General features: G+C 41.6%; 1 protein-coding gene across 5 annotated transcripts in view; it reads left to right on the top strand.

Annotated features, from left to right (window-relative positions):
- The window catches only part of HELZ (helicase with zinc finger), a 236,890-nt gene that overhangs the window by 155,123 nt on the left and 55,764 nt on the right, over positions 1-26,003 (top strand). For all 5 annotated transcript variants that reach the window (XM_053295358.1, XM_053295360.1, XM_053295359.1 and 2 more), the window contains exons 20-22: positions 8,533-8,716; positions 9,408-9,636; positions 16,407-16,611. In XM_053295358.1, the coding sequence (XP_053151333.1) occupies positions 8,533-8,716; positions 9,408-9,636; positions 16,407-16,611 (618 nt within the window). The remainder of the gene's footprint in view (positions 1-8,532; positions 8,717-9,407; positions 9,637-16,406; positions 16,612-26,003) is intronic.

Raw genomic sequence — 26,003 nt, 5'->3', positions numbered from 1 at the left:
TCAAATGGTCAATAACAAGAAACTATTCAACACCAATGAAACAAAGCAGGCCTACAAGAAAGAACAAGTCAAGAACAGAGCAGAAAAATAAGCCCCTGCATGGTCAATACTTGCACAATATAAGTGGGAAATCAGACATCACCAAGACCTGGCAATGGCTTAAGAAAGGCAACCTGAAGAAAGAAACAGAGGGTTTAATACTGGCTGCACAAGAACAGGCACTAAGAAAAATGCAATAAGAGCAAAAGTAGAAAAATCCACAACAAACAGCAACTGCCGCCTTTGTAAAGAAGCAGATGAAACAGTGGACCACCTAATCAGCTGTTGTAAAAGATTGCACAGACTGACTACAAACAAAGGCATGACAAGGTAGCAGGGATGATACACTGGAACATCTGCAAAAAATACAAGCTGCCTATAGCCAAAGATTGGTGGGACCATAAAATTGAAAAAGTTGAAGCAAATGAAGATGTAAAAATATTATGGGACTTCCGACTACAAACAGACAAACATCTGCCACACAATACACCAGATATAACTGTAGTCGAGAAGAAAGAAAAGCAAGTGAAAATAATCGACATAGCAATACCAGGGGATAGCAGAATAGAAGAAAAAGAAATAGAAAAAATCACCAAATACAAAGATCTACAAATTGAAATTGAAAGGCTGTGGCAGAAGAAGACCCAAATAATCCCAGTGGTAATTGGCGCCCTGGGTGCAGTTCCAAAAGACATTGAAGAGCACCTCAACACCATAGGGGCCACAGAAATCACCATCAGCCAATTACAAAAAGAAACTTTACTGAGAACAGCCTATATTCTTTGACGATATCTATAATAACAGCAACAACATTGATAATAAAATTCAGCCATCCCAGGTCCTTGGGAAGGACTCAATCTGGATAAAACAAACCAGTCAATAACACCTGTCTGACTGTGTAAATATAATATAATATAATATAATATAATATAATATAATATAATATAATATAGGGAGAAAAATATTTCCATACCATTCATAACTTTTTAGAACTCTCTAGTCTCTCTTCCTTAATAACCAGTGTCTTTAAAAACATAAGCAGGCTGATAGATTTGCTACATTTTTGCAGTTCAATTATTAAATACTTTTCATTCCTTAGCCAATTCCAGTCCTGTAAAACAGCATTACTTGTTAATGCCCTCTATATTGTACACAAAGAGCAGTGCTTCCAAAATGTCAACAACAGCTTAACAGTCTGTTAGGACCTTCATTCTAAAAGGCATATCAGAACCAAAGATATGGTGCTGGATAACTCTGCTTCCCACCTCTGATGTGAAGGAGAGCAGGGCAAATCCTGTGGATGTTGTCATGAGGATTGAAGTTGGGGCTTGACATATCTGAGCCTTGCACTCCTGAGCATGTGAAGTCACAGCACACAGTGACATCACTGTATGCCAGAGTAGTTCTGTCACCAAGTCAAGACTCTTAAGCTTTTGATGCTTTTAATGTATTTTGTGGCCATTATCTATTTGCCTACCTTAGAATTAGTAAATTCTAGGCAGCATAGTTACAAAAATATTTTTGTATATACAGTACTGCACATTTTTTTTGGCAATTTGTTTTAATTGCTAATTGCCCATAGTGTTGAAAACAGCTTCTTGTAATTCTTTGTCTTATATGGGGCATGCACTAGCTTGTGTACAGTGGTCTCATTCAATTGTCTAAGGCAGTTTTATGTTAGCTAATAATCTCCAAGTTAAACAATTTATTTCTGGATAAGAAAAATGTTATTCTTTATTGAAATTTTAATGTATTATATGTTGTGAAATGCTATATATTTTGTTTCTGAGTTGCTATAGAATGTACTGGTTAATAATTAAAACTCTTTTAAATGTTCATAAAACATTCCTCTAGAGGTTGTAAAATCCCCAGTTTGCTAATTTGAAGAATAGCTTGATTTAAATACTTAAATCTGGCAGAATTTTTTTTTAACAGTCCCCTAAAGACAACCAGCTGAGTAAAGTAAAGTAGAAGAGAATCTAGGATATTGTAATAGTTACTGGGCAGCCTCTATGCTGTGTGAGAAAAGGCTTCAATATGAAGGATATCAATGAATTGTTAGAACAAAAAGATAAGAATGTTTACCAATTTCCTATCCTGTACAGAGAACAATCTGCCATGTGCTATTGCTGTACAACTTGCTTTTATTTTAATGAAAGATGTGGAGGTTTAGTGTAGAAGGTGAAATGGGTATTGGAACTCCTTCACAAGTAGGAGGGGCCAAATTGATTTCTTTCACAAGGGCAATGCTGCACACGCATACTCATGTGAATGGAGCTGTCCCTAACATTCATGACAATGGAGAATGTCACTTGCATGGGAGTTGCATGCAATGTTAACACATTATGGAACTTTGGATTGGAGCCAATGGGTTGGCTGTTTTTATTTTACAGTGCCAGTGGAATCTTTCACTTTTTTCATTTAGCAATATTTCTAGTGTTCATTATCATAAAATAAAACACACACAGTATCTAATAAAGACTGATAAACAGAAAATGGTGCGGGTTTGTCCGTAGTCTAAGTGTAGTTTACTGCCTATTTTCCTGTAACACCATCTGGATTCTTGTCAGTTCGTTTATGGAATATATCTCCTATCAAGATAGCTGACAAAAAAGTAATAGTAAAAGCAATAAAATATTTAAAATGCTGGCTGACAAAATGTGCAGCATCTGGTTGATGCTGTGAACAGCATCAAGGCTGCTGTGGATGCCTAATGCAGTCTTGTTGCTGTTGGGGATGAATAGTTGTGCAAGCAACAGTGTCTTGGTTACTCCTGTTGCTGCAAATGGGAGTAACTGCAGAAGTGCTGCTTATGCATCTGCCCATCATCAAGAGTGTCAGAATTGCCTTAAGTCACAGCTGTTGCCAAATTGTCTCAGCTGCCCTGATGCAGTTCACAGCTTTGATGAGACATTGGGCATCTGAAGAAAAATGCTTCAGGTTCAAAGGTGCATGCTGCACAAGTTCTAATTGTTTTTAGTTGATGCACTTTATTATTATTACATTTACATTATTCCTTAGCACCACAAGTAGATTTGTAAAGCAAATTTTAATCCTGAGGTTAATGATAGCACTTTCTCTCTCCTGAAGCAGTATGTGAATAAGAACAAATGTGTTTCCTTCTATCTGATGTATTTTCTTCTTTTAGTAGGAGACTGCTGCTAGATTACAGGACGTTGCAAATATTTTGTATAGCATTCAACAATGGAAGTCCTGTCAAGATTCTTTAAGCATTTGTTATTTGAACACTTGCCTAAAAACTGAGTTTGATTCATGCTTATGACCAACTAGAAATAGAAAAGGATGTATTTTATGGTTACCTAAATAAGCATTCTCTTTCTTAATTTATCACTCCATTGTTGTTCCTATTCTAATAGGATACATTTGGATTATCCATTCACATGCTGATTAAGTTTTTCTCCAGGTTGTTTGAGGTGCCATTGAACAAGATGGGTTATACTCTTCTCACACCTATAGAAGGCAGACTGTATTGCCTGGAGATTGCCTTGAGAAATGTCATGCTTCTTCCTGTGGCCTTTAGATGTTTACTACCTAATGGCACAGCGGGGGAATGACTTGATTAGCAAGCTAGAGGTTGCCGTTTCAAATCCCCGCTGAAAACACCTATAACGGTCAGCAGCGATATAGGAAGATGCTGAAAGGCATAATCTCATACTACGTGGTAGATGGCAATGGTAAACCCCTCCTGTATTCTACCAAAGACAACCACAGGGCTCTGTGGTCGCCAGGAGTCGACACCGACTCAATGGCACACTTTACCTTTACCTTACCTCAGCAGAAGGTGGCAGACTGTTCTTTCTATCAGCAGACCTCGAGGCCTTGCAAGAACTATGGCACTAGGGACACAGATAAATTCATCCAGATCACCTCAACAGCATTTTAATTTGGCAAGCCCCCACTTCCCGGAACCAGTGCTTATGACAGAGGTGGCACTGTGCCACTTCCCTGCAATAGCTTTTTCTTCATTTTCTGTTGTATGCTGCTAGCTGTCCCCACTAGCACACCTGTCCCCACTAGCACACCTTGGGCCTGATCCTAGAGAATCAGCATAGCAACCAAGACCATCTTTGTGGTGACTGATTTGTGAAGAGAGCTACAGAAGCCCAGATGACTCTTCTCCCAGCACTTCTCTTCTCTCTCCTCCAGGGCTTGAAGCCTTAGATTATGCAGACTCAAGGGAATGGGCAGCAGCTAGGCCTAATAAAGTGGCACTACACAGAAAGGTGCGGAAATGAGGTATGAACATTATTTTTGGATATACCTGTTGGCTTAGAACATACATTTATATAACACAGACTCATCTTTAGATGTCCTTGCTACATCCTTGCCAGCAGCTGCTGTTTCAGGAGCCTTGAGCACATCAAAGCTTGATCAGGCCTTGACTCACTTCTCCTCAAACCCTGGGCAGAATCCATGGAAAAAGATATTCATGTGAACGGGGCTGTCGACCAGGCCTTGTAGTATGCAGATCCCTTTATGATAAGAGCTTTGAAATGGAGGACTACTTGGGAGATGAGTAGAGAATCCTCATCCGCAAATGCAAACAACAGAAAAGAATGGGGGCAGTCTTCTCATCAGAGCATATAGCCTCCCCCTTGCTCAAATGCAGCAGCAAAGAATGAGGCCTGTCTTCTCATCAGAGGATGCACACATTCAAGGCAAGGCCTCAAGAAAGTTAAAGGACCTGCTAGGTGCACTTGAACCCCTGCCACTCCAACCTCTGAAGGATTACATTCACTCTTTTCTGAACCTTCTTTTTTTCTGAACCATTCTGAAGAATGGGAGCTGGGAGTGAAGACCAAGCCATAGAAGAGGAAATGCAAGACAGTCTCCCCTCTGCCCATGCTGGTCAGAATGTTTAATTAAAAGTTGTGTCTAGGTGCTCCCCCAGTAGATCCTTCATGTCTACAGTTGTCCCATCTCCCAGATGTATGTTAACAGCTAACAACCACGAATGAGTCCTACCTATGGATGCTATTTTTGAACAGACTGGATTGGTGAGAATTAAAATAAATCACAGGCTCTACCCCTTCCTCAGGATGCACATTCTTTATACTCAAGCTATATGCCACTGTTCTGATCTGGGACTCTTTGCCACTCCTGGAAGGAGAGGTTCAGCCAAAAGTATTCTACAGATTGCAAGTTGGAGGGGACTTACAAATCTTGAGCAGGCGTGTAGCAAGATTGTAGTGGGCCCTGAGATAAAAAGTGAAGATGGGCCCTGCCACCTCCTCCAGAGAAGCACGAGGGGGTGATCAAAGAACAAGCTGGTACCGAGCCAGTGGGTCCCCCTCCCTCGGGCCTGGAGGCATTCCCCCCCACTTGATCCATTGTAGTGACGACACCCCTTGTACCCACAGGCTACAGAAACAGTACCACTAACCCAGAGAGTGATGGGAGTAGATTCCATAGTTCTCTTAAAGAAGGAGGTAGGTCCGGGGCTTATTCTGGACAGCAAAGCTTAAACAAGTATGTGAGTCAGATCCTTTTATGTGGAGATTCTAATTTTCACAGTGGCTGTGACAGAAACGAGTGATTCCATGGGTGTGTGGGTGTGTGTGTATTTGGCCTTGCTCTCTACTTCACCCAGAACACTAACAAAATATGGATTTCAGTTCTTGCTCTAGTTTAGGAGCAGGGAATGTGTAATTATTCTTGTCTCATCCAGGCCATTTTAATATAAGAGAACCATACACAACAAATCCATAACAGTAGACTGATTCATTAGGCATGGCTTCTTGATCAACTAAAAGAAGAGTCCTCTTCAACTAGTCTAATTCCAGCATTTAAGTCTGTATCTGTTATCCTGTACTAAATGTTGCACAAGATTTCTCTGTGTATAGCTTGATGTTCCCGATCAACAGTCAAAACTAGAAGGATCAGTCAGGATCAAGAAAATCTCCAGTCTTTAAGGGTTCGTGATTTGAAATCTCATGTTCATAGCACACCACCATCCTTTCATTATAGCAGAAACTATCTGCAAACTACATCACCTTGTAACCCTTTTAACTTGGTTGGAGGACAGTGTCTTGCCTGAAAGGGAATACCAATGCCATAATGAAACAAAATAGTTTTGATGACAGTCTGAGGGTGTGAGGGCCATCCCAGTAACTTGGCACCCAACAAGTCTCTCAGCACGAACATCTGAAATGTCAGAACTCTGATAATAGACTTCTCTGTCACTAAGCAAAACAGAAACATAGATAAATTATACAGGAGGCATTGTTCCCCATTGGCTCTGGCAGCCAATTTCTTATTGGAGTGGTCCTTGGCATTTTTGCGCTCTGCCAATTCAGAAAGGTGTTTAACCAGATACAGCCAGAAGGAGAACATACAGTATTTCATAGCATCTCACTGACTTTGTAGACTCCTCAAAATACAAAATGAAGCCAAGTTGGAGGCACTCCTACAACTTTTAGTACAGGGGCTAGTAATCTGTCCTAATTTTTGCATGCTTCAGTTGATTATATGGCAATTGAGTACATATGAGTTTTTAGTTTACTCCAGCAAGATAATTTCAGCTCTTTTGGCATCCTGCCAATAGGATTTACAATGCAAAATTGAGAGTTTTACAGCAATGTGAGAGGAAAGTAAGTTGCACTGAAAGAAAGTGAAGATTTGCTTCATTCTGCTTTTTTCCCCTTCAAGTTGGCTGCAAAAGATCTGATACCCAACACTTTGTAGAGGTGGTTACCTGTATGGGAGAGTGTTTTATCATTTTGTCAAACATGGAATCTCCTTGCAATCATGCTTTTTAAGGGCAAATACTGTTTATTGCCTCCCATGGTCCACAGGTTTCTTCCTGGAATCAGAACTAATCTCGCCATCATTCTGTGCTAACCTATACATCCACTGAAGAAAGCGTGGTACTGTACACACACTGGATGATAGGAGAGCAGTTAATCTATTCAGCTCTAGAACAGTTCCTTTAGGATAGACCTGGCATTATTTGTCAACTATTACAGGATAAATAGAGATTTTGACAGCATCTCTGTCACGATGTGTAAACTCCTTGGGGCTTTTCTCTCAGTGGAAGTTCCATCCATTGAACAAAAATGGGGGAAGTGGGGAGGAGCAGCAGCTACTTTGCTTTGCTGTAAAGGGCAGCAACTTGGGCATTATTTTTTTTGTTAGTCATTATATAATAGAGAACCTTGCCTCCACTGAGGCTTCTTTTGGGCACAGACTGTTCTAAACGGAATTGATTTACAGTATTTGGGAAGCTATCAAGGAATCTTGATTTAGTGAGTTATTTCTTTAGTGCAATTTGTCCCACCCTCTTATGGCTGCACAGCTTTGCTATGACCCATCTTGTGGAGTGGCACCTGAGACAGTCTGCAAAATGGCCAACTGAGTATTCATCTGTGAGTTATCCTCTTCAGATGCCCTCAGATGCCACTCCAGCCCACTCATTTGCAACAGTGGCAAGCGGGGGGAATAGACTAGGTGGCCCATAAAGTGAGGGGTGTTAGGTTGTCCTGACATCATGGAATATAAATATGGCGAATATTTATATAGCACTTTTCAACAAAAGTTCCCAAAGCAGTTTAGATAGATAGATAGATAGATAGATAGGCTCCCTGTCTCCAAATGGCTCATAATCTCATGGAGTGCCAGCTAAACATAGTGTCTCTCAGCATTGTGCCATTTGGAACTCAAAATGATGTTCCCCCCCCCGGATCCTATGAAAGAAAGGAGAGTCTCTCTGCAATGTCTCCGGTCCTTACTTCTTAATGATATTCATCTTAGTTTTTCCCCAAGTACATTTATTGATGGTCAACACAGGATATGTGCTGTTTTGGAAGAGCTCACCTGGAGTTACAGGAGGGGATGAGGTGTTCCTGGAGGCAGTCTGCAATCAGTTTTATACAGTCTGCCTCATGCTGACCTGAGAGGATTAGAACTCATCTTGTACAGTGGCACGTGAGAAAATCTGTGGAAGGCAGCTTTCAGATGGGTATAGTCACAATATATGCCTTTAAAAATAAATATTGTTGTATTGACCTATAGAGAGTGCAGCTGCTGTGTTCTGTGACACAAGAATATGCAGTATGTGCTATTTCAGATCTCAAAGAGTTGCAGGAGGGAAATAAATCTGTAATGAAAAATCTGAAACCTCCCATAAGTTTGCACTGCCATTAGCTAATTCAGCAAGATAAAGGGAATTTCATGTGCACTTTAAGTAGCTTAGGTTTCTTACTGATTTTATGGGTCTTTCTAATAGCTTATCAGGCTATTATGGATACAGTGATGGCATCAATCACTATGTTGACCAACTGGTACTAAGATCATGGGGGGAGAATACTATAGTTTAATAGGTATTTTAAAGTTAAAGCTTGTATAATTAATGCTTCCATTAAATTCTGTTTTGAAGTATTACCTTTTGTCCAAGGGAATGATACCAGCCTAAAATAAAGCCAGTGCTTACATATCCTTGGTATGTTTCCTCCCCCCACCCTTTTTTCTTTCAAGGTGTTTGAAGTAGTGGAACGTGTTGAAGAACTGAGGAGAAAGTGGCCAGTTGCCTGGGGGAAATTAGATGACGGCAGCATAGGTGTTGTAACACCATATGCTGATCAAGTGTTCCGAATTCGGGCAGAGCTTCGGAAAAAAAGATTGTCTGATGTCAGTGTTGAAAGAGTGCTAAATGTTCAGGGTAAGTAACACGTATTTATCTAAGGATCTGTGAACCTAGCTGAGAATTTGAAATGACCTCAAAGAAGTATCAGAAGTTTTCATTACTTTATCTAGTGATTTGTTTGAGATGCAACCCCAAACAGGTGTTTAATACAAAGCAGTGTACACTTTGTATTTTTACTTTGTGGTATAGTTTAGTATTTATATAGTTTAGTTTAGTTTAATTTGAACTCAGGTATTCCTGGTCCTAGTCCAGCACTCTAACCACTACACCACACTGGCTCTCTTTTGTGGTTTGGTCTGGGATTTTAATGTCTTTGTCAGTCAGTCAGTCAGTGAATGAGGCCCAATCAGCTTTATATTACATATGTAACATGCTTATATACATGCATGCATAGGGAGAGAGCGCAAGAGTGTGTGTGTGTCAAATAAATAGGAAAACTTATTTCTTTATTTCTAAAAAACAGTTTAAGTATGATTAATGCTAAAAGTGGACAACAAACTTAAGGCAGCAAATTGGTCTTACTACTTCTAATGCATTTTCAAAATTCTGAATGTTTAAATCAGGATCTGATATTATTTTGATACAAAGCTTTTAAAGTAAGCAGTAACTAGCAAATTGTTTCAATTGCAACTACGAAGTCATTTGGTTGCATTACTAGCAAACAATGGCTAAAATTACCTCAAACGTTCCTCTCTTCCTTCTTTAGGAAAGCAGTTTCGAGTGCTCTTTCTTAGCACAGTGCGAACACGGCACACGTGCAAACACAAGCAAACACCAATCAAACGGAAGGAGCATTTATTGGAAGATTCAACGGAAGATTTGGATTATGGTTTTTTGTCCAATTACAAGCTTCTCAACACAGCCATCACGAGAGCACAGTCCTTAGTAGCTGTGGTGGGAGACCCTATTGCGTTATGTTCCATTGGAAGATGCAGGTACAATCAATACGTGCTATCAGATGGAAATCCAGTTGGTTATTCTGTATTTGAATTTAACATGTTCATATATCTGGAGGATGTTTATTCTCCTTTTACTGTGCATTGATTAATTAGTATTTGAAAATAGAAGTGGTAGCTCAGTATGACTGACCAAAGTAAATTTGTAATCACTGGATGACTTCTGCCCAAAGATAGAACCAAAGAACTTGAGTTACTTTGATGTCATTTGGGTTCCTTCGCCTCTTTTTTTTAAAAAATGAGAATGTGGGATATGGAGATTTCTTGAATGTGGTAGTTATGTGGAAAATAAAATGCCTCTTGAAGTATAGTTGTAACACCATAATCAAATTGGTATCCCAATGACTAGACTGGAATCATTAATGGCCTATAAAGGAAAAAAAGGAATAGGATTAAGATTAGTCTGCTACATCTCTGTGCAAAAGAGAGCAGGGAATTTGGAGTACAGGGTTTTCCTATGTGAAGGCAGGGGAACCAAAGACATTTTTATTGGTCTCATGACAGCTTAATTGCCAGGAGCAGGTTTGGGGATATTTAATTATATATTTTTTGTTGCATCTTTTTTCCCCTTTTCCTTTTTATCTTTATATTTTAAAATTAGCACAAGGTTTGGTTGGGATAGGTGTTTAAACTAATCGCCAGATGCTCTAGAAAGCATCTCTTTCTTGCATTGACTGAAGTTAAATGGATAAACTGTAGCCACTGATATGTTATTGGAAAAATACAAGAGCAGAGAATTCAGAGATAAGCCAGCATGTTTCTTGTAATGATATGGGAATGTGCTTACATTTCAAACACATTTTACCAGAAGCAGATTCTGCTGCTCCCCGATGCTTTCATGTGACTGCAGGGGTCGGGGTTGTGCTCCCAGGCCCTTGAGGCAAGCACGGAGGCCACTCCCACATGATGCGGACCAGCCAATCCGATTTCAGGAACAGCATTTTAAGAAGCTGGCTCCATAGCACTCACTCTTAGTTGCTTGGACTGAGCAGGCAGCTATTTTCAGCTGTGAAGGGACGGCTGTGGCGGTGATCCAGCCGTGAAGGCTATTCCTTTTTTATTGCTTTGGTGACTCCACTTCTCCTTGGCTCCAAGGAGGCTGCCACTTTAGTTCTGGGCTATTGCCCATACGGTTTGGAAGTTCATTATTTTTTAATTAAGTCACTCTTGTGCTCTCTTTCTTACACTTCAATAGGTTCCATTGCCGCCCCCTGCCCCACTAAATATTTTTTTGGTAAATATGATTAATTTCAGTTCTATTGCTTCCTTCCTTCATTGATTCACTGCCCCTTAATTTGTTAACTCCCCTGCTCTTTCTTCACAAATCTATTAGTTTGCCTAGTCCTTTAGAATGCTCAATTATAATTGTTATTAAGTACTGTTACTATTCTTCCATTGTCCCTATACAAGCACGTGTGCTCTTTTGCTTATACTTTAATCTGGTTTCTGTTGTCCCTTTAAGAATTATCTAATTAACTTTTGTACTGTTGCTTTCTACTTTCCTCTGGACCTTTCCTTACTTTTGCAGTTAAACAAGTTACAAATAGTTGAGCACTTGTGCATCTTCCAGTTGATTCCCTTTCCCCCTAAAACTTGATGAGTAATTGATTTTAGTTATTCATTTTAGTTATTTTTCATTTAGAGCGGCTGCATAAGTGGCCGGCTCTCTTGCCTCTTGGTAAGTCACTGGGGAAAGGTAGCAGGACAATCACTGCACATAAACTGTCTACACCTAAGGAGATGGTTGCGGCAGCTTAAGTATATTGCCGGGTTAACAGCCCCCACTTTCCCCCCTCCACCCTCTTTCCTCTTACAGAATATCTGGCTAGTACAGAATACTTTCTCATCTATATAGAGTAATTTTTAACGTCATTTTTTTCTTATAATTTCCTTTTTTTCTTATAAACCACCCTGAGCCATTTTGGAAGGGTGGTATACAAATCAAATTAATAATAACAATAATAATAATAATGAAAGGTTTTACAGTCTTTCCTTAAAAGTAGTACTTTGGGAGTAATTTGGCGGGGTGGGGGGGTAGTGTGGCACCAGGAATCGAAATCGACTTGACGGCACTTTTTACCTTTAGGGACTCATCCTCCTGCTCTGACTGAACAGTACTGATTTGTCAATGGCAGCCCTACCTTTAGGTTGTAGTGGCTGCTCATTTGTTCTTCCATCATGTGTACCTTTAACATCTGCATGAGGTCCAACCATTCAACAAGCTCAGTGTATCGCTCTGCTGGCTTCACCTCATTTTGCACCCAGAGATTCAGGAAAACGCTCAGTATCTTTCCCCAAAATCAAGCTACTCTGTTGTCTTTTTAAATACTTCTTTTCCCTGCTCAGCAACACCTTCCCCAGTATTCTGGGGCTTCAGATGACTGTTGCTTCAAAATTGGGCAAATTGTATAACTCTAAGCCTTGGGGTTCCCTAGCTGCATATAATTCGGTGTTACTTGCTGTTTAGGGGTGTGCACGGAACCGCAGAGTTGCGGTCCGGCACTGTGTGGGGGGTTCCTTTAAGGGCAGGAGAGGGTTTACTTACCCCTCCCGCCGCTTCCCCCCCTCCAGCGCGCGTATTCTATGTAGTAATTGGGCGGCAGGATACCTCCCTGCCGCCCCTTCTCCCACTTGAGTGCAAAAGGCTGCACGGAGCCTTTTGCGCACACGCACATCGTGCGCGCGCTTCACAGGATTACAAAAATATGAAGGAAATGGCATTTTGTTAGATAAAACAGACTTGTGAAAGTACAGAGTATTTGAATGTTATAAATATTCTAATACCTGTCAAAGTGAGTCAGGAATTGGTTTCAATGGCTACAGAGGGCTTTGTGAAGTATGCCCAGGGCATTCATTAGAAGTTTTTTGTTTAATGTTACAATCAGACTAAACAAGGCTGTTTGGCACATGCTTCTTTTAAAATCAGGAGCAAAGCAGAGGTGGCAGGATTGTATTCATTGTTCTTACACCCTAGTATAAGTTTGCCATGTGTGAAGAGCCTGCTTGGGGCCTTTTAAAGCAAAAACACATGGACCTCACACAAGTTATAGCATGAAGTCTGGTGACTGCATTAATACACTAATAGGAACACTTGTCAGTAAATTTTCCCAATGTTTGAATTTTGATGTATTATTTTAGTAGCATTCAGTGCTACTTTCATAATCAATTAATTTCTGGTCAGCACTGAAAATGGAACATTCTACAGAGCAAATATTTATGTGTGAAACTTTATTGTGTAACTGTCTTATAGTTTTATATTGTTTTAAATGTTTTGTAAACTGCTTTGAGATTGTTTTATTGAAAGGCAGTATAAAAATTTAATAATAAATAGATACCTCAGCACTTTTGCTAACCATGGTTGACACTAGCCAGGGTTCATTTTTATTTGGGGTTTGAATAGTACTATGAATTGAGAAAACCTCTTCAGGTTTGTTCCTTGTTGCCCATAATAGACAACTACTCATATGTCTGACATATTTCAGAGGCAATTAAAAGGTTACAAAAAACCCTAACATGTTTTTATACTACAATCATATGTTTATTCAAACCATATTATCACAGAAAATGTGCAAATATGAGTACCAGCATATATGTATAACACTCACAATGAAGCCAACACAGTGCCCTAAACAATCAAAACCAAAAATTAAGCTTTCAGTTAGCAATTGAATTCTTATCCAACCTTGAATTGGGGCTCGTACCCCACACCTGCTGCTCCCTGCTCTCCCTTCCAGTTTCCCCTCCATTTATGCTCTCAGAAAAGTCTTACTTTGAGGAAGGCAAAAGTGGTAGCAGATAGAGTTTTCCTACTGCTCCTTGCTCCAAAGTTGTGCCACTCCTTGGCACAACTGACACACAGAGTATCTTTCCCCACCAGAGATCATGGGACTTGACTGTTGTGTTGATGGGAGTCTTCTGTTGTTTCCTCTGCACTTATCCCAGATAAGTTTCCCCCCCACTCGGGGAAAGGAGGATGGCAGCTAAAGGGGATAGCAGGAAGGGAGAGTAATGGCTGAAGTAGGATTTTCTAGTGTTTATATCAAACACTTGAAGAGCCCTTTGAGCCTTTTTGGGCCTTTGAGCTTTGTAGAGTTATTAATATGGGCACTCAAAAATCCTACTTCAGGGTGATCAAGAGGGATAAGCTACATTACTAATGATATACCAATTTTGAAGTGAATATATCACTAAGCATTTTGATGATATACATTCATAGGGCTACTCAGCTTCAGCCCTCTTGCCGATGTTGACCTACAACTCTCATAATCCCTGACTATTGGCCACTGTGGCTGGGGATGGGAATTGTAGTCTAAAAACAGCAACAGGGACAAAGTTCAGTAGTAGTCCTGCCTTAAGGCATTGAAATTGTAGACTGAAATTTACGTTTGATTGACTCATTTTGACCATTCAGGTCCTCTCCAGCACTTAGAAATAATGGATAATCGTCTCACTCTTCAAGAAGTAAGCTAAGTTGGACCAGGCTTTTCATGTATTGCAGGGCTTAACCTTTTTGTACTTAGTGACCCCCTCCCCGAGATCAAGTATTACCAATGGACCCCCACCCTATATATTTTTTTCATAAGGCTCCAGAAATTTTGTAATAAAAAATAAGTAATCAGGGATAGATATTTTCAGGAACTTGATTCTATCCTAGGAAGCAAATTAAGTTCAGTGTAGCAAGGGATTTGCAAAAAAAAAAAAAATCCTTGCATAAAAATTCTGGGAAGGGAAGGAGCTAGACTGGAAAAAAGAATGGTGGGAAAGACCTGGAGAGAGGGAAGAAGACTGAAGAAGAAACTGCTGAAGGTCTGGGAGAATTCAGAGGGATCTCAGAACTGGAGCAGGAGAGCACTGGCAGCAAAGCAGCACATTCTTGAGAGGTAGCTCTGGGCCAGGGGCCTAGCAAGGTTGGAGTGGGCCCAGAGACAAGATTTTAAAATGCGCCCCCCCCAATGAAGCTCAGCTCATGAAGTAAAGAAATCTTAAACGAGGCTGAATAGTGGTAACAAAAAGTGTGTGTGTGTGTGTGTGTGTGTATAAATACCTATGTGCCACAACAGAACATCATCCTAAATTATTTTTACAATTATTTTTACAATTGTGGATGATAGCAATAGCACTAGCACTTACATTTATATACCACTCTATAGCCGGAGCTCTCTAAGTGGTTTACAATGATTTAGCATATTGCCCCCCAACATTCTGGGTACTCATTTTACCGACCTCGGAAGGATGGAAGGCTGAGTCAACCTTGAGCCCCTGGTCAGGATCGAACTTGTAACCTTCTGGTTACAGGGCGGCAGTTTTACCACTGCGCCACCAGGGGCTCATGATGCAAGTCATTTAACAGTACTAGAGAAAGACATGCTGTTCTGGTAGCTCCTGGTCTTAACACTCACATCAGTTTTGGAAGATGAATACAACTGAAGGAAGCCCGGGTGGGTGCGCGGCTGGGGGAGTCAGTCATGTGACTTGCCTCTGTCTCCCCCACCCCCGCCCAAGGCATTGGGCCCCCAGACAACTGTCTCCCCTTGCCCTATTATAGTTATGCCTGCTCTGGGCCCTTTTTATAAACATTGCTGGGAAAGGTTCTGGGCCCTTTTTATAAACATTGCTGGGAAAGGCTGGGATCAGTAGAACCTGTTACATTATGTTGTCTCATGTCAGCATTGGCCAACATCTTGACATGCAGTGCACTTGTGGAAGGACATTGCTCTAGCACAAGGCTGTTGTGCAGGCAAGTTGTGCTACATTGGAAGCTTGCATTCCAAACTAGTGTCCGTTAGTTTAATGCTGTTGTATTAGCATAAGCATGTAGCACAAGGATATTGCACAAAAACAGGATGTCTGTCCAAGTCTAGCCTTTGTGTTTGTGGAAGATGTTGACAAGCTGCACAACACTTGTTGCACAGCACTGTTGAGCAACAACTGTTCACAACATGATTGCTCAAGATTGTTCCACAGCACTTGTTGCACAACTTTGTCCCAAAGAGGGCCTTCCACTAATGGATGCACAACATCATGGAGCACCACAACTTTGTGCAGCTTTATAACCTTCTTGCACGTGTTCAACTTTGTTCATTAATGCAAACACAGGATGTCAGCCAGTGTCAACAGTGAAGGTATAATTAAAAGTCAAGAAAATAAAGGATGTAGTGTATTTGACTATAGATGATATTTTGGGAAGACTACCTTTAATTACATATTTAAATTTCCAGGAACCGTTTGGACCTACCTCACAGACCTCAGGTTAAGAACCCTTGCTATAATGCATTCATCCATTTTGGTACTCAAGTAGTCAAAATGTCACTCCTCGTGCAACAAATCTGCTAACAGATCTGTTGGGTTTTAAATAATTTTAATGTTTTAATCATTTTTAATTTTGTTTAATTTGTATTGTTTTTATTGTACATCACCCAGAGATGTGGGTTTGGGGTGGTATATAAATATGTTAAATAAAATAAATAAATAAAATAATTAGAATTTCTGTACTGTTATTCAGTGTGGGTTTAGTTGTATTAACCCAAATGTAACTGTAGAAACCTAAATGTAGATTGATAACAAGATGCCTTATTACAAAAACCTGCAGACACTGCTGGTGTCTGGACTTTATTTGTATCCAGGGATGGGACTGTTCTTAAATACAACTGAACTCAAATTCAAGAGTGCTGAATTCAAGGTTTAATTTGTTGAATTTGTATGTGGCAAACAAAACAACTTTGTGTTGTTTTTTATATTGGTTTCTGTAGGAAATTTTGGGAAAGGTTTATTGCCTTGTGTCATGATAATGAGAGTCTTCATGGTATCACATTTGATCAAATCAAGGCTCAGTTGGAAGCTCTGGAATTGAAGAAAACCTATGTATTGAATCCGCTGGCTCCAGAGTTTATCCCACGGGCTCTGCGACAGCAGCATTCATCAAATACCAACAAATCACAGCAATCGCCACCAAAGGTAACGTTTCACCTCTGAGAAAGTTATTAGAAGCTAGCAAGGCTTGACAGGAATGCCTGGAGAATTAGCATGAAAGGGCGGTCATAGTGGTGGTTGACTGTTTCTTTGTGGTAAACACAATAGGGACAATATTGGGCCAAAGAGATCATAATATGATTGGGTAGAATGACAATGTAGGTTTTGAGTCCAGTGTTGTTCTGGACAGAAAGTAGATACTTATAAGGTATACAGTGACTTGGGTACAAGCTGCTAGATGACCCAACTCATGTATAGTTTATGCAAGAAGTGACATTCAATACCTTGCAAGAAGTGATATATTCAGTACATTAGATTTTGCAGGAGGATATGATCATAATAGTATCCTACAGCCTAAATATCTGTTACAGTGGAGAATGTATTTACCATTTACTTATTATTGCTCTAGTACTACAGGAAGCCAAACATATTTATCTACAAGGATGTAACACGAAAATGCTCCTAAGAGAATTGATCGTGGCAGGAATGGTGAAGAGCATACAATCCCCCTTACTTGTGTTTATGAAGAATAATATTAAGTTCCACATTTGTTGTCAAGGGACATTAATAAATAAGAAGTATTGCTTTAATTGGCTATGTTTGCAGACAGAATTAAAATGGGTTGTGTTAAGACCCGCGGCGGCGGCGGCGGCGCGTGGTGTGGGGGAACCAATTTTATAAAAAGGCTTTTTCAAGTGTTATGTTTTTATTTCAAGTTAACATCTATATCAAGTTTTCAAATTAACACTGTTTTCAGTTTAAACTTTTCAGTTTTTATTTGACAGCACAGAAAGGGAGAGCCATTTTCTTGGCAACTTTTCCAAAAAGGTTTCCTTATAATTGGAAGTATTATTTTATGTTATCAAGATCCATTACTTTCTGCATCACAATGAATCATTTAAAAACTCTTGATGCATTGAGATGTTCAGCTTTTAGAAAACCACATGTCGAAAAATTACTGTTCATTTTCAAGATTCGCATTAATACACTTCACATTTCTGCAAAGGTTTCAGTATGCTATGCAGTTTGAAGTCAGAAAGTTTGTCATATTGGTTTTTAATTAGCGGTTAAACTCTCATAATATTTTTGACGTGCATTGTAACCTACTAAATTTTTTGGTTTTCTAAGACAAAGAAGAATTATGCTAAAGGGCATAGTTAGGAAAATTTCCCCTGAAAACGAGAATCTTCTCACAAACCTGTTTTCTTTCTTTTCTCAGTGACATAAAAACAAAGTACATAAGTATATGCTAAATTATAAGCTTTCAAATTGCCAGTGTTCCTGCATTTCAGTTAATATCTAGTTTGAGCCTTAGATCCTATCTTGGCAAAGGTTTAGGGCCAGTCCTATGTCTGCTTATAAAATGGGGAGTGTGGGTTGGGGATGTACGTGAGAAGATTGGCAAGTGGAATTATGGGGCTAGAAACTCTGTTTCCCTTATAACATCTTATTTGACACTGAAATTTCATGGCTCTTCTTTTGATATTCATTATCCAGTTATAAGAACTTTGAGGTGAGATTGTAGTGTGACAGTAACAAATGCTACCACAGAAAACCAAGTAGATCAGAATATGTGTTAATGGGACTTGAGATGGTTGAACTATAAGGTATTTGTGGTGGCCCAATATCATTCCTAGCATGGGTTCTGCACCTGTGCAGTAGCTCCCGCAGAAGGATTCATCGGCTCCTTTAAGCACTGAAGCCGCACCCTTCATGCATGGAGCATGCTCGGTATCTTTGGCGCCAGAATGCTGTTTCGCTCAGTTCCTTTCTGTCTGCCACAGTGTGCAGTTCCTCAGGGATTCACTCCTTCGACATGGTTCCTGCAAACAAAACAACGGTGGTATACTTGGTTATTTGGCTCTTTGGACCCCTGGACTGTTTCTCTGACTTCGCTTTTGCCCTACGTTTGGATTTGTTTGCCACTGGTCTGATGGATTCGAGAAAAAACATTAAGAGGTGTTCCTCGTGCTGCGGCACTCTCCCCTCATCCAGCCGGCATGACTTATGCCTCTTGGCCTAGGGGAGGACCACATTGTTCGGTCCTGTAAAATTTGCCTTTCGTTCTTTAAACAGACCCAGAGAAGTTGGGAGTTCCATTTGAGGGCTGTGCTGTACGAAACCGCCTCGCACCCGCCAACTCCAATGTTGTCGACATTATCAACGTCGACACTTTTGAAGCTGAGTTCAGTTACTGAGACTCTGTCCAAGTCTTTCTCCAGTGCTTTCAAGAAGCCAAGGGATCTCCCAAAAGAGTCTCACCATAAGCACCATAACAAGAGAAAGGGGATGGACACCTTGCCAATCCTGAAATGCCTTAAAACATCATCAGCGTCTTCAGCATCAATGTTGACACTGCCCTCAGCAGTTTTGACATTGACCAAACCAGTTCCTCCATCATCTATGTGCTTTTGGCTCTTACTTCACCTTCTGCTTCAACACTGATAACTGTCGAGCGTTGCTTCTCATCGGTGAGATCTTCTGTGTCGCTGCGTCAGTTACCCTCATCGGTACCGCCCATGCTTTCAGCTGTCCAAGTCATCTGTTCCCATTCGTCATTGTCTTCTCCTGAAGTTGTTGAGTGATCTTCATCTGCATCATCATCAACATCAGGTTTTCTGCCGACTCTGACATCTATGTCTGTTGCTGCTCCAACTTCAACACTGGTTTCTGCAATCCATCCTTCTCCACATCCAAATCTGCTGCCGCCACTGTCCATTGTCAACCAGGCCCTTCGACCTTCTTCATCTGTGGCGTTGCTGGCCTTCAGTACTAGTTTTCTGTTGACATCAACAGTGCCAAAAGCCTTCTCTCCAAGGCCAGACTTTGACTCCATCCCAGAGTCTCCTTTGACTGTGTCTGGATCCACTTTCAAGGGATTTGCGCTGCACAGACTTGATATCAAGGATGAGTCCAACATCAGGATAGCTTTTCCAGCCAAGACTACCCTGATAGCTCTCCTTCCCATCTTCCACCTCAATGGGAAGGAACCTCTCAGTCTTTCATAACCAACTTTTCCTCCTTATTGAACAAAATCGGATTACTGGAGCTCTTCGGGCGCCCTTGACACAGGCTATATCCACAGACTGGGAAGATTTTGGGATCCCATGTATGGACACTCACCCTCTCCTCCTTACGACTACGAGGAGTTTCAAATCTGGAAGTTAAAGAAACTAAAGTCCTCTACTGCAGCTCAAGGACAGTGCTCTGAATCCTCTCTGTTCAAGTGGCCCATGGATTCTGCTGTGTTCCTCAGCCATATCCAGTTGTAAGAGCTTGTGGTGAGATCATAGTCTGACAGTAACAAATGCTACCACAGAAAACCAAGTAGATCAGAATTTTTGTTCATAGGACTTGAGATTGTTGAACTGTAGGATATCCTTTGCACAGTGTAAGACAATCAGTTAACTAGCCCTCTAGATATTTGCAAAAGTAGTACTGTTAATATGGAGACTAGGAGGAGGAGCAAGTTAGAGGGCTTGACTGTGGAGTGCCTGTGGTCCATAAGAATTTCATCTCCCTTACCAGGGCCCCTGAGAGACAGTTGATTTATACTGAGTGTGTATTTTTGAGGCTGGAAACTAGGGATAGATTGGGGATTCTGTTGGTGTGCTGTTCACCCTGCTGCCCAACTGACTTCCTAACTGAGCTGACGGAGCTGGTCATGGAGTTGGTGTTGGAGTCTCTCAAGCTTCTGGTGCTGGGGTCTCTCAGGCTTCTGGTGCTGGGGGATTTCAATATCCACTTTGCGGCTGGTTTGTCTGGTGCGGCTCAGGAGTTCATAGCAGCCATGACAACTATGGGCCTATCCCAATTAGTTTCTGAACCAACTCATGTTGCCGGCCACACACTCGTTTTGGTCTTCTGTTCGGATTGGGGGGTGTTCTGTGCGTGGGGGATTTGGTGGTTTCCCCATTGTAATGGAAGGACCACTACCTGGTTAAGGTTGGTATCACGGCCACAACCCACCCCTGCAGGGGTGATGGACCTATTAGGATGGTCCGCCCAAAAAGGCTGCTAGACTTATTAGGTTTCCAAAAGGCCTTGGAGGGTTTTGAAGTTGGTACAGCCAGTGATTCTGTCGATGCTCTGATGGGAGCCTGGAATAAGGAACTTATCAGGGCAGTAGACATGATTTCTCCTAAGCGTCCCTCCAGACCTGCTTCAGAAATGGCCCCCTGGTATACCGAGGAGCTGCAAGGGCTGAAGCGGTTGGGTAGGTGACTGGAACACAAGTAGATGAGAACTTGGCTCGAATCTGACAGGATGCAGCATGGGACCCATTTGAAGGCTTACGCAGTAGCGATGCATGCGGCAAAAATGAGATTTTGGTCAGCACACATTGCGTCTGCGGGTTCACGTTCGGCAGAGCTATCCCGGGCCGTGAGGAGAATAATTTCTGCTCCTTCTGCTTTAAATCAGTTCCCAGAGGTGCTCTGCTGTTACGCTTTTAGTGGGATCTTTGAGGACAAAATCTCCTGTATTCGGGCCAACTTGGACTCCATTATTTCTGCAGGGTCTATGAAGTAGGTGTTCAGTGATCCCTCTTGCAGTGTTAGGTTGGATCAGTTTCAATCTGTGACTCCTGAGGATGTGGACAAGCTGCTTGGGGCGGTGCTGCCTACCACTTGTTCTCTGGACCCTTGCCCGACTTGGCTGCTTCGATCTAGCAGGGAGATTGTTGGAGGTGGCCTAGATAATATCATAAATGCATCGCTGAGGGAGGGTAGGGGGCCTCCATGTTTGAAGGAGGCAATAGTTAGACTTCTTCTTAAGAAGCCTTTGCTGGATCCCTCAGCAATGGATAGTTATAGGCCCATCTCCCTTGGTTGGGCAAGGTGATCGAGAGGGTGGTGGCCAAAAAGCTCCAGGCGGTTTTGGAGGAAACTGATTATCTAGACCCATTTCAAACTGGCTTTAGAGCTGGCTATGGGGTTGAGACAGCCTTGGTCGGCCTGATGGATGACCTTTACTGGGGAATCAACAGAGGGAGTGTGACTCTGATGGTTCTCTTGGATCACTCAGTGGCGTTTGATACCATCGACCATGGTATCCTTCTGGGTCACCTGGGGAGTTGGGGATAGGAGGCACTGCTTTGCAGTGGTTCTGCTCCAATCTCTCGGGTAGATTCCAGATGGTGGAGCTTGGTGACAGTTGCTCCTCAAAACAGGAGCTTTTATATGGAATCCCTCAGGGCTCCATTCTGTCACGAATGCTTTTTAACATCTACATGAAACCGCTGGGTGAGGTCATCAGGAGATTTGGTGCTGGGTGTTATCAGTATGCTGATGACACCCAAATCTACTTCTCTTTTTCATCTGCATCAACAGGAAATGGTGTTCATTCCCTAAATGCCTGCCTACAGGCAGTAATGGGCTGGATGAGGGATAACAAATTGAAACTGAATCCAGGCAAGACGGAGGTGCTCATTGCAGGGGCTCAGAATCTGAGGGATGAGTTAGATCTTCCTGTGCTGGATGGGAGTTACACTCCCCTGGAAGGAGCAAGTACGCAGCTTGGGAGTACTACTGGACCCAGGCCTCACCCTGGTATCTCAGATGGAGGCCATGGCCAGGAGTGCTTTCTATCAGCTCCGGCTGATTCAACAGCTGCGTCCATTGCTTGAAGAGGATGACCTCAAAACAGTGATGCACCAGCTGGTAACCTCCAGGGTTGACTACTGCGATGCACTCTATGTGGGGCTGCCTTTGTACATAGTCTGGAAACTTCATTTAGTTCAAAATGTGGCAGCCAGACTGGTCTCCGGGGCAACTCGGAGAGACCATATTATGCCTGTTTTGAAACAGCTACACTGTCTACTGATATGTTTCCGGGCAAAATACAAAGTGCTGGTTATTACCTTTAAAGTCCTGAATGGCTTAGGTCCAGGTTACCTTAGAGAGCGCCTTCTTCTGTATGATCCCCACAGCACGTTAAGGTCATCTGAGGAGGTCTGTCTCCAGTTACCACCAGTATGTCTGGTGGCGTCTCAGGGGCGGGCCTTCTCTGTAGCTGCTCCCGGACTGTGGAATGTGCTCCCTGCAGAAATCCGTAATTTGAACTCTTTATTGGCTTTTAGGAGAGCCCTTAGGACCTATCTGTTTGGCCTGGCCTTCCAGGGTTTTTGAAATTGTTGTAAAGGGTTTTAATGTACGCGGTTTTTCAGGGTTTTAAAACTGTTTTTATTGTTTAACTGTTGTTTTATGGTATTTTAAAATCTTTGTTTTAATTGTTGATTGATTTTAACTGTTTTTGTTTTATCTGTAAACTACCCTGAGCCATTTTGGAAGGGCGGTATAGAAATTGAATAAATAATAATAATAGATAGTGGACTATTTTGATTTTTGAAGAAACAGATATAATCTGTGGCATCTCTAGATAAGGCTGTGGAGCAAACTTTTGTAAAAGCTGGATAAAGTCACTGACTGACATCTCAGTAAAGTGTACGTGTAAATAGCAGTTCTGTGCATGGAGTGTCAGCTCCCTTACAGGCATGTTTTTTCACAATGGAGCCAGCAGGCAATTCTCCCAGAGCACTTTGCCTCAGTGGAAACATGCCACTTCCCTCAGCAACATATTTCCACTATGACACAGGGCTTTGGGAGCACAGGAGAGTGTTCTAGGAGAACACTCCCATTTGGCTCCGTTGTGCAGATGCATGTGCAAAGGGACTGACAGAGCTGCAGGGACAGACTCATAGGTGCTATTGATGCCTACTTTGTTGACCTGTTGATGAGTCTTTGTTGACCTAAATGGGCCAGTGGTCTGAATCTGTTTGATGCAGCTTCATAGGTTTGTATGTTCAGTAACCATAGGCAGAAATGTGTTCCAAGTCTGAGATGTAATAGATTTGATTGGGTAGCATTTATAGACCCCATTCCATATAGAGTCAGACTGTTATATAGTCCTACCATTTGTATATTTCCACAGTGTCACAACATTGTGTGACAGAGTTATGTCAAATAATTGGCCTTCTGCATGAACTGAGGTACTGCTACTTACTTTATATTATGTCGAGCTGTGACAGTGTGATGATGGAGTTAAGCCTGCTGCCAGATCTCCAGTCTTGTCCTAGCCAAAAGGCCTGTCAAAGTGCCTCTACCAAAAGGTTCAGAATAAGGTCTAGTTCTAAGGTTTATTTATTTTACTTTTTGTGTTAGTTTCATGAACGCCCAAAGTATAAATACATCTGTAGCATACTCTTCTCTTTTAAAATTGTGTTGACATGTACTTTCCCGTTTTGAAAATGCATGCTATGTAAACTTAAGTTTTAGACAAAAATGCTTATAATCTCTCCAACCTCAGATACCAAATAGCCATGATGTAGATTATTTTCTACCACCTGCACCATTAGAAAAATGTCTAGGCCAAATGCTGACCCTTTGAAAGTATACTGTAAGGATGATCACAATGAAATTGTTCCACTGTGAATTTAAAAAGAATTTTATCCAAAGACAACCTTCTCAGTAGCTGTGGTCAATAAGCCAGAATAAATCAAACTAAACTATATTTGATTGGTTGGGCATAAAAATACTACCTTTATTCACTTTTAAAATAAGTTTATTTGATTCAGGATTCTTTGAGTGACCACAGGCACAGAACTCTGCAAGGCTATTTTAAAAAGCAAAACTGCATTGTGTAAAAAAAAAATTAAAAAAAATCACCAGGTGGTGTGGTGTTAGATTCGGATAAAACAATGAAACAAGACAACCTTTCAGATCCATTTGTTCAAAGGCTTGCTGTTTACATTTGAAAATGAGGCTATTTTAAAGCAACTGTTATGAACCTGGCAAAAATGTTAGGTGCTGTAGGGCTTACATAGGCAACTCTCTTTTAAAGATAAAATAGATGCAGCATAATGTTGTTATGTAAACCATAAATGTGTGAAGAAGTCACAGTACCAGGTTAAATAATCATGGAACTTTCTAATCTTTTAAATTGTCATTTGTTTATAAATGTAGAGAACAGTTATCTTTATGTAAATCCTAGTAAAACTGACAGCCAGTCTGTCATTCTTCTTAATCCAGTTTCGTGAGTTTTAAAATGTGATGCATGGCAGCATGAGAGAGAAGTGTCAGGAAAACCTTTGTCATCCTAACTCCCACCACCATCCTCATTACTGCTGCTGTGATGATAAACCTAGCAGTTGCGTGGCATGAAGTATGGAATGGGGGCAGGGAGACTAATAAGTTTGCCACGACAATAACATTGTCAGTCTTTCTAATTGAACATTGGGATGAAGGAGCCTGGACAAAATGAAAGGCATCCTGGGGCATGAATGGTATAGGGACTTTTCCCTGAAGAAATCTTGTGTGCCTGACCAGTTAATTCCTACTGAAAGGCAGCAGTTAGGCCCATTAGAGTCATTATGCCATGTGAGCTGATTCTTGGCCTTAGAATACATCTCGCATTCTCTACAATGTGTAGGAGTTCCATGGGAGACATGTGAATGTGCGAAAGTGCCTTGAAGGTAGAAAGTTTTTTTTAAAAACCCGCTGCTATTTTATCTTCTAAACTATTGTCTTAGAGCAGCAGCCACCGTCACTGATTTGGTGATAGTTGCATGGATTTGAGGCAGGGGTGTAACGAGGGTGGGGCAGGCAGGGTACATGCCCTGGACGCCATTACAGGGGGGCGCAAAGTGCCTGCCATGCCCCGCCCCAACTGCGGTTGGAGAGGTGCCCTGCCGCCCCCACTCCCAGAGAGCACTAGACGTTTATTTCAGGCAACGTTTGCTGCCTGAAAACATCTATTCCCCTTTTTCTCCCTCCAGAGAGGGAGAGAAAAGAAGAATAGATGCTTTCAGGTAGCAAACATTGCCTGAAATGACACCGAAGAGCTTGCTCAGGCTCTTTGGAGCTCGAGGCCATGCCCCCTTTGACATCACATGCACAGGGGGCATGGCCTCGAGCTCCGGAGCTTGAGGCCATGCCCCCTTGATATCACATGCAAAGGGGCATGGCCTCGAGCTCCAAAGAGCCTGAGCAAGCGCTTCGGAATCATTTCAGGCAGTGCTTGCTGCCTGAAAGCATCTATTCTTCCTTTCTCTCCCTCTCTGGAGGGAGAGAAAGGGGAATAGACGCTTTTAGGCAGCAAAGTCTGCCTGAAATAAATGGCGTGCTCGCTGGGGGTGATGGGGAAGCACAAGGGGTTGACTGTATATCTTAACTGTTAAAGGATGCTGAGTATGTGTGCGCTCTTGCTTTGTTTAAAGCATGTTAGTGGACCACAGGGTAGGGATTCTTGTTTAAAACAAACAAAACAACACAAAACTGAAGTTAGCTCACTCCTGCCATACTGTGTACACTATGTGCTAAATATAAATACATTTTGCACTAGGGTAGCACAGATTCTGTACCAAAAATGCAGAATTGTCT

The sequence above is a fragment of the Hemicordylus capensis genome, chromosome 2, assembly GCF_027244095.1.
Source record: "Hemicordylus capensis ecotype Gifberg chromosome 2, rHemCap1.1.pri, whole genome shotgun sequence".
In the NCBI taxonomy this organism is placed as follows: domain Eukaryota; kingdom Metazoa; phylum Chordata; class Lepidosauria; order Squamata; family Cordylidae; genus Hemicordylus; species Hemicordylus capensis.
Note: the sequence above shows the minus strand (reverse complement) of the source record. Positions and strands in the feature narration are given on the sequence as shown.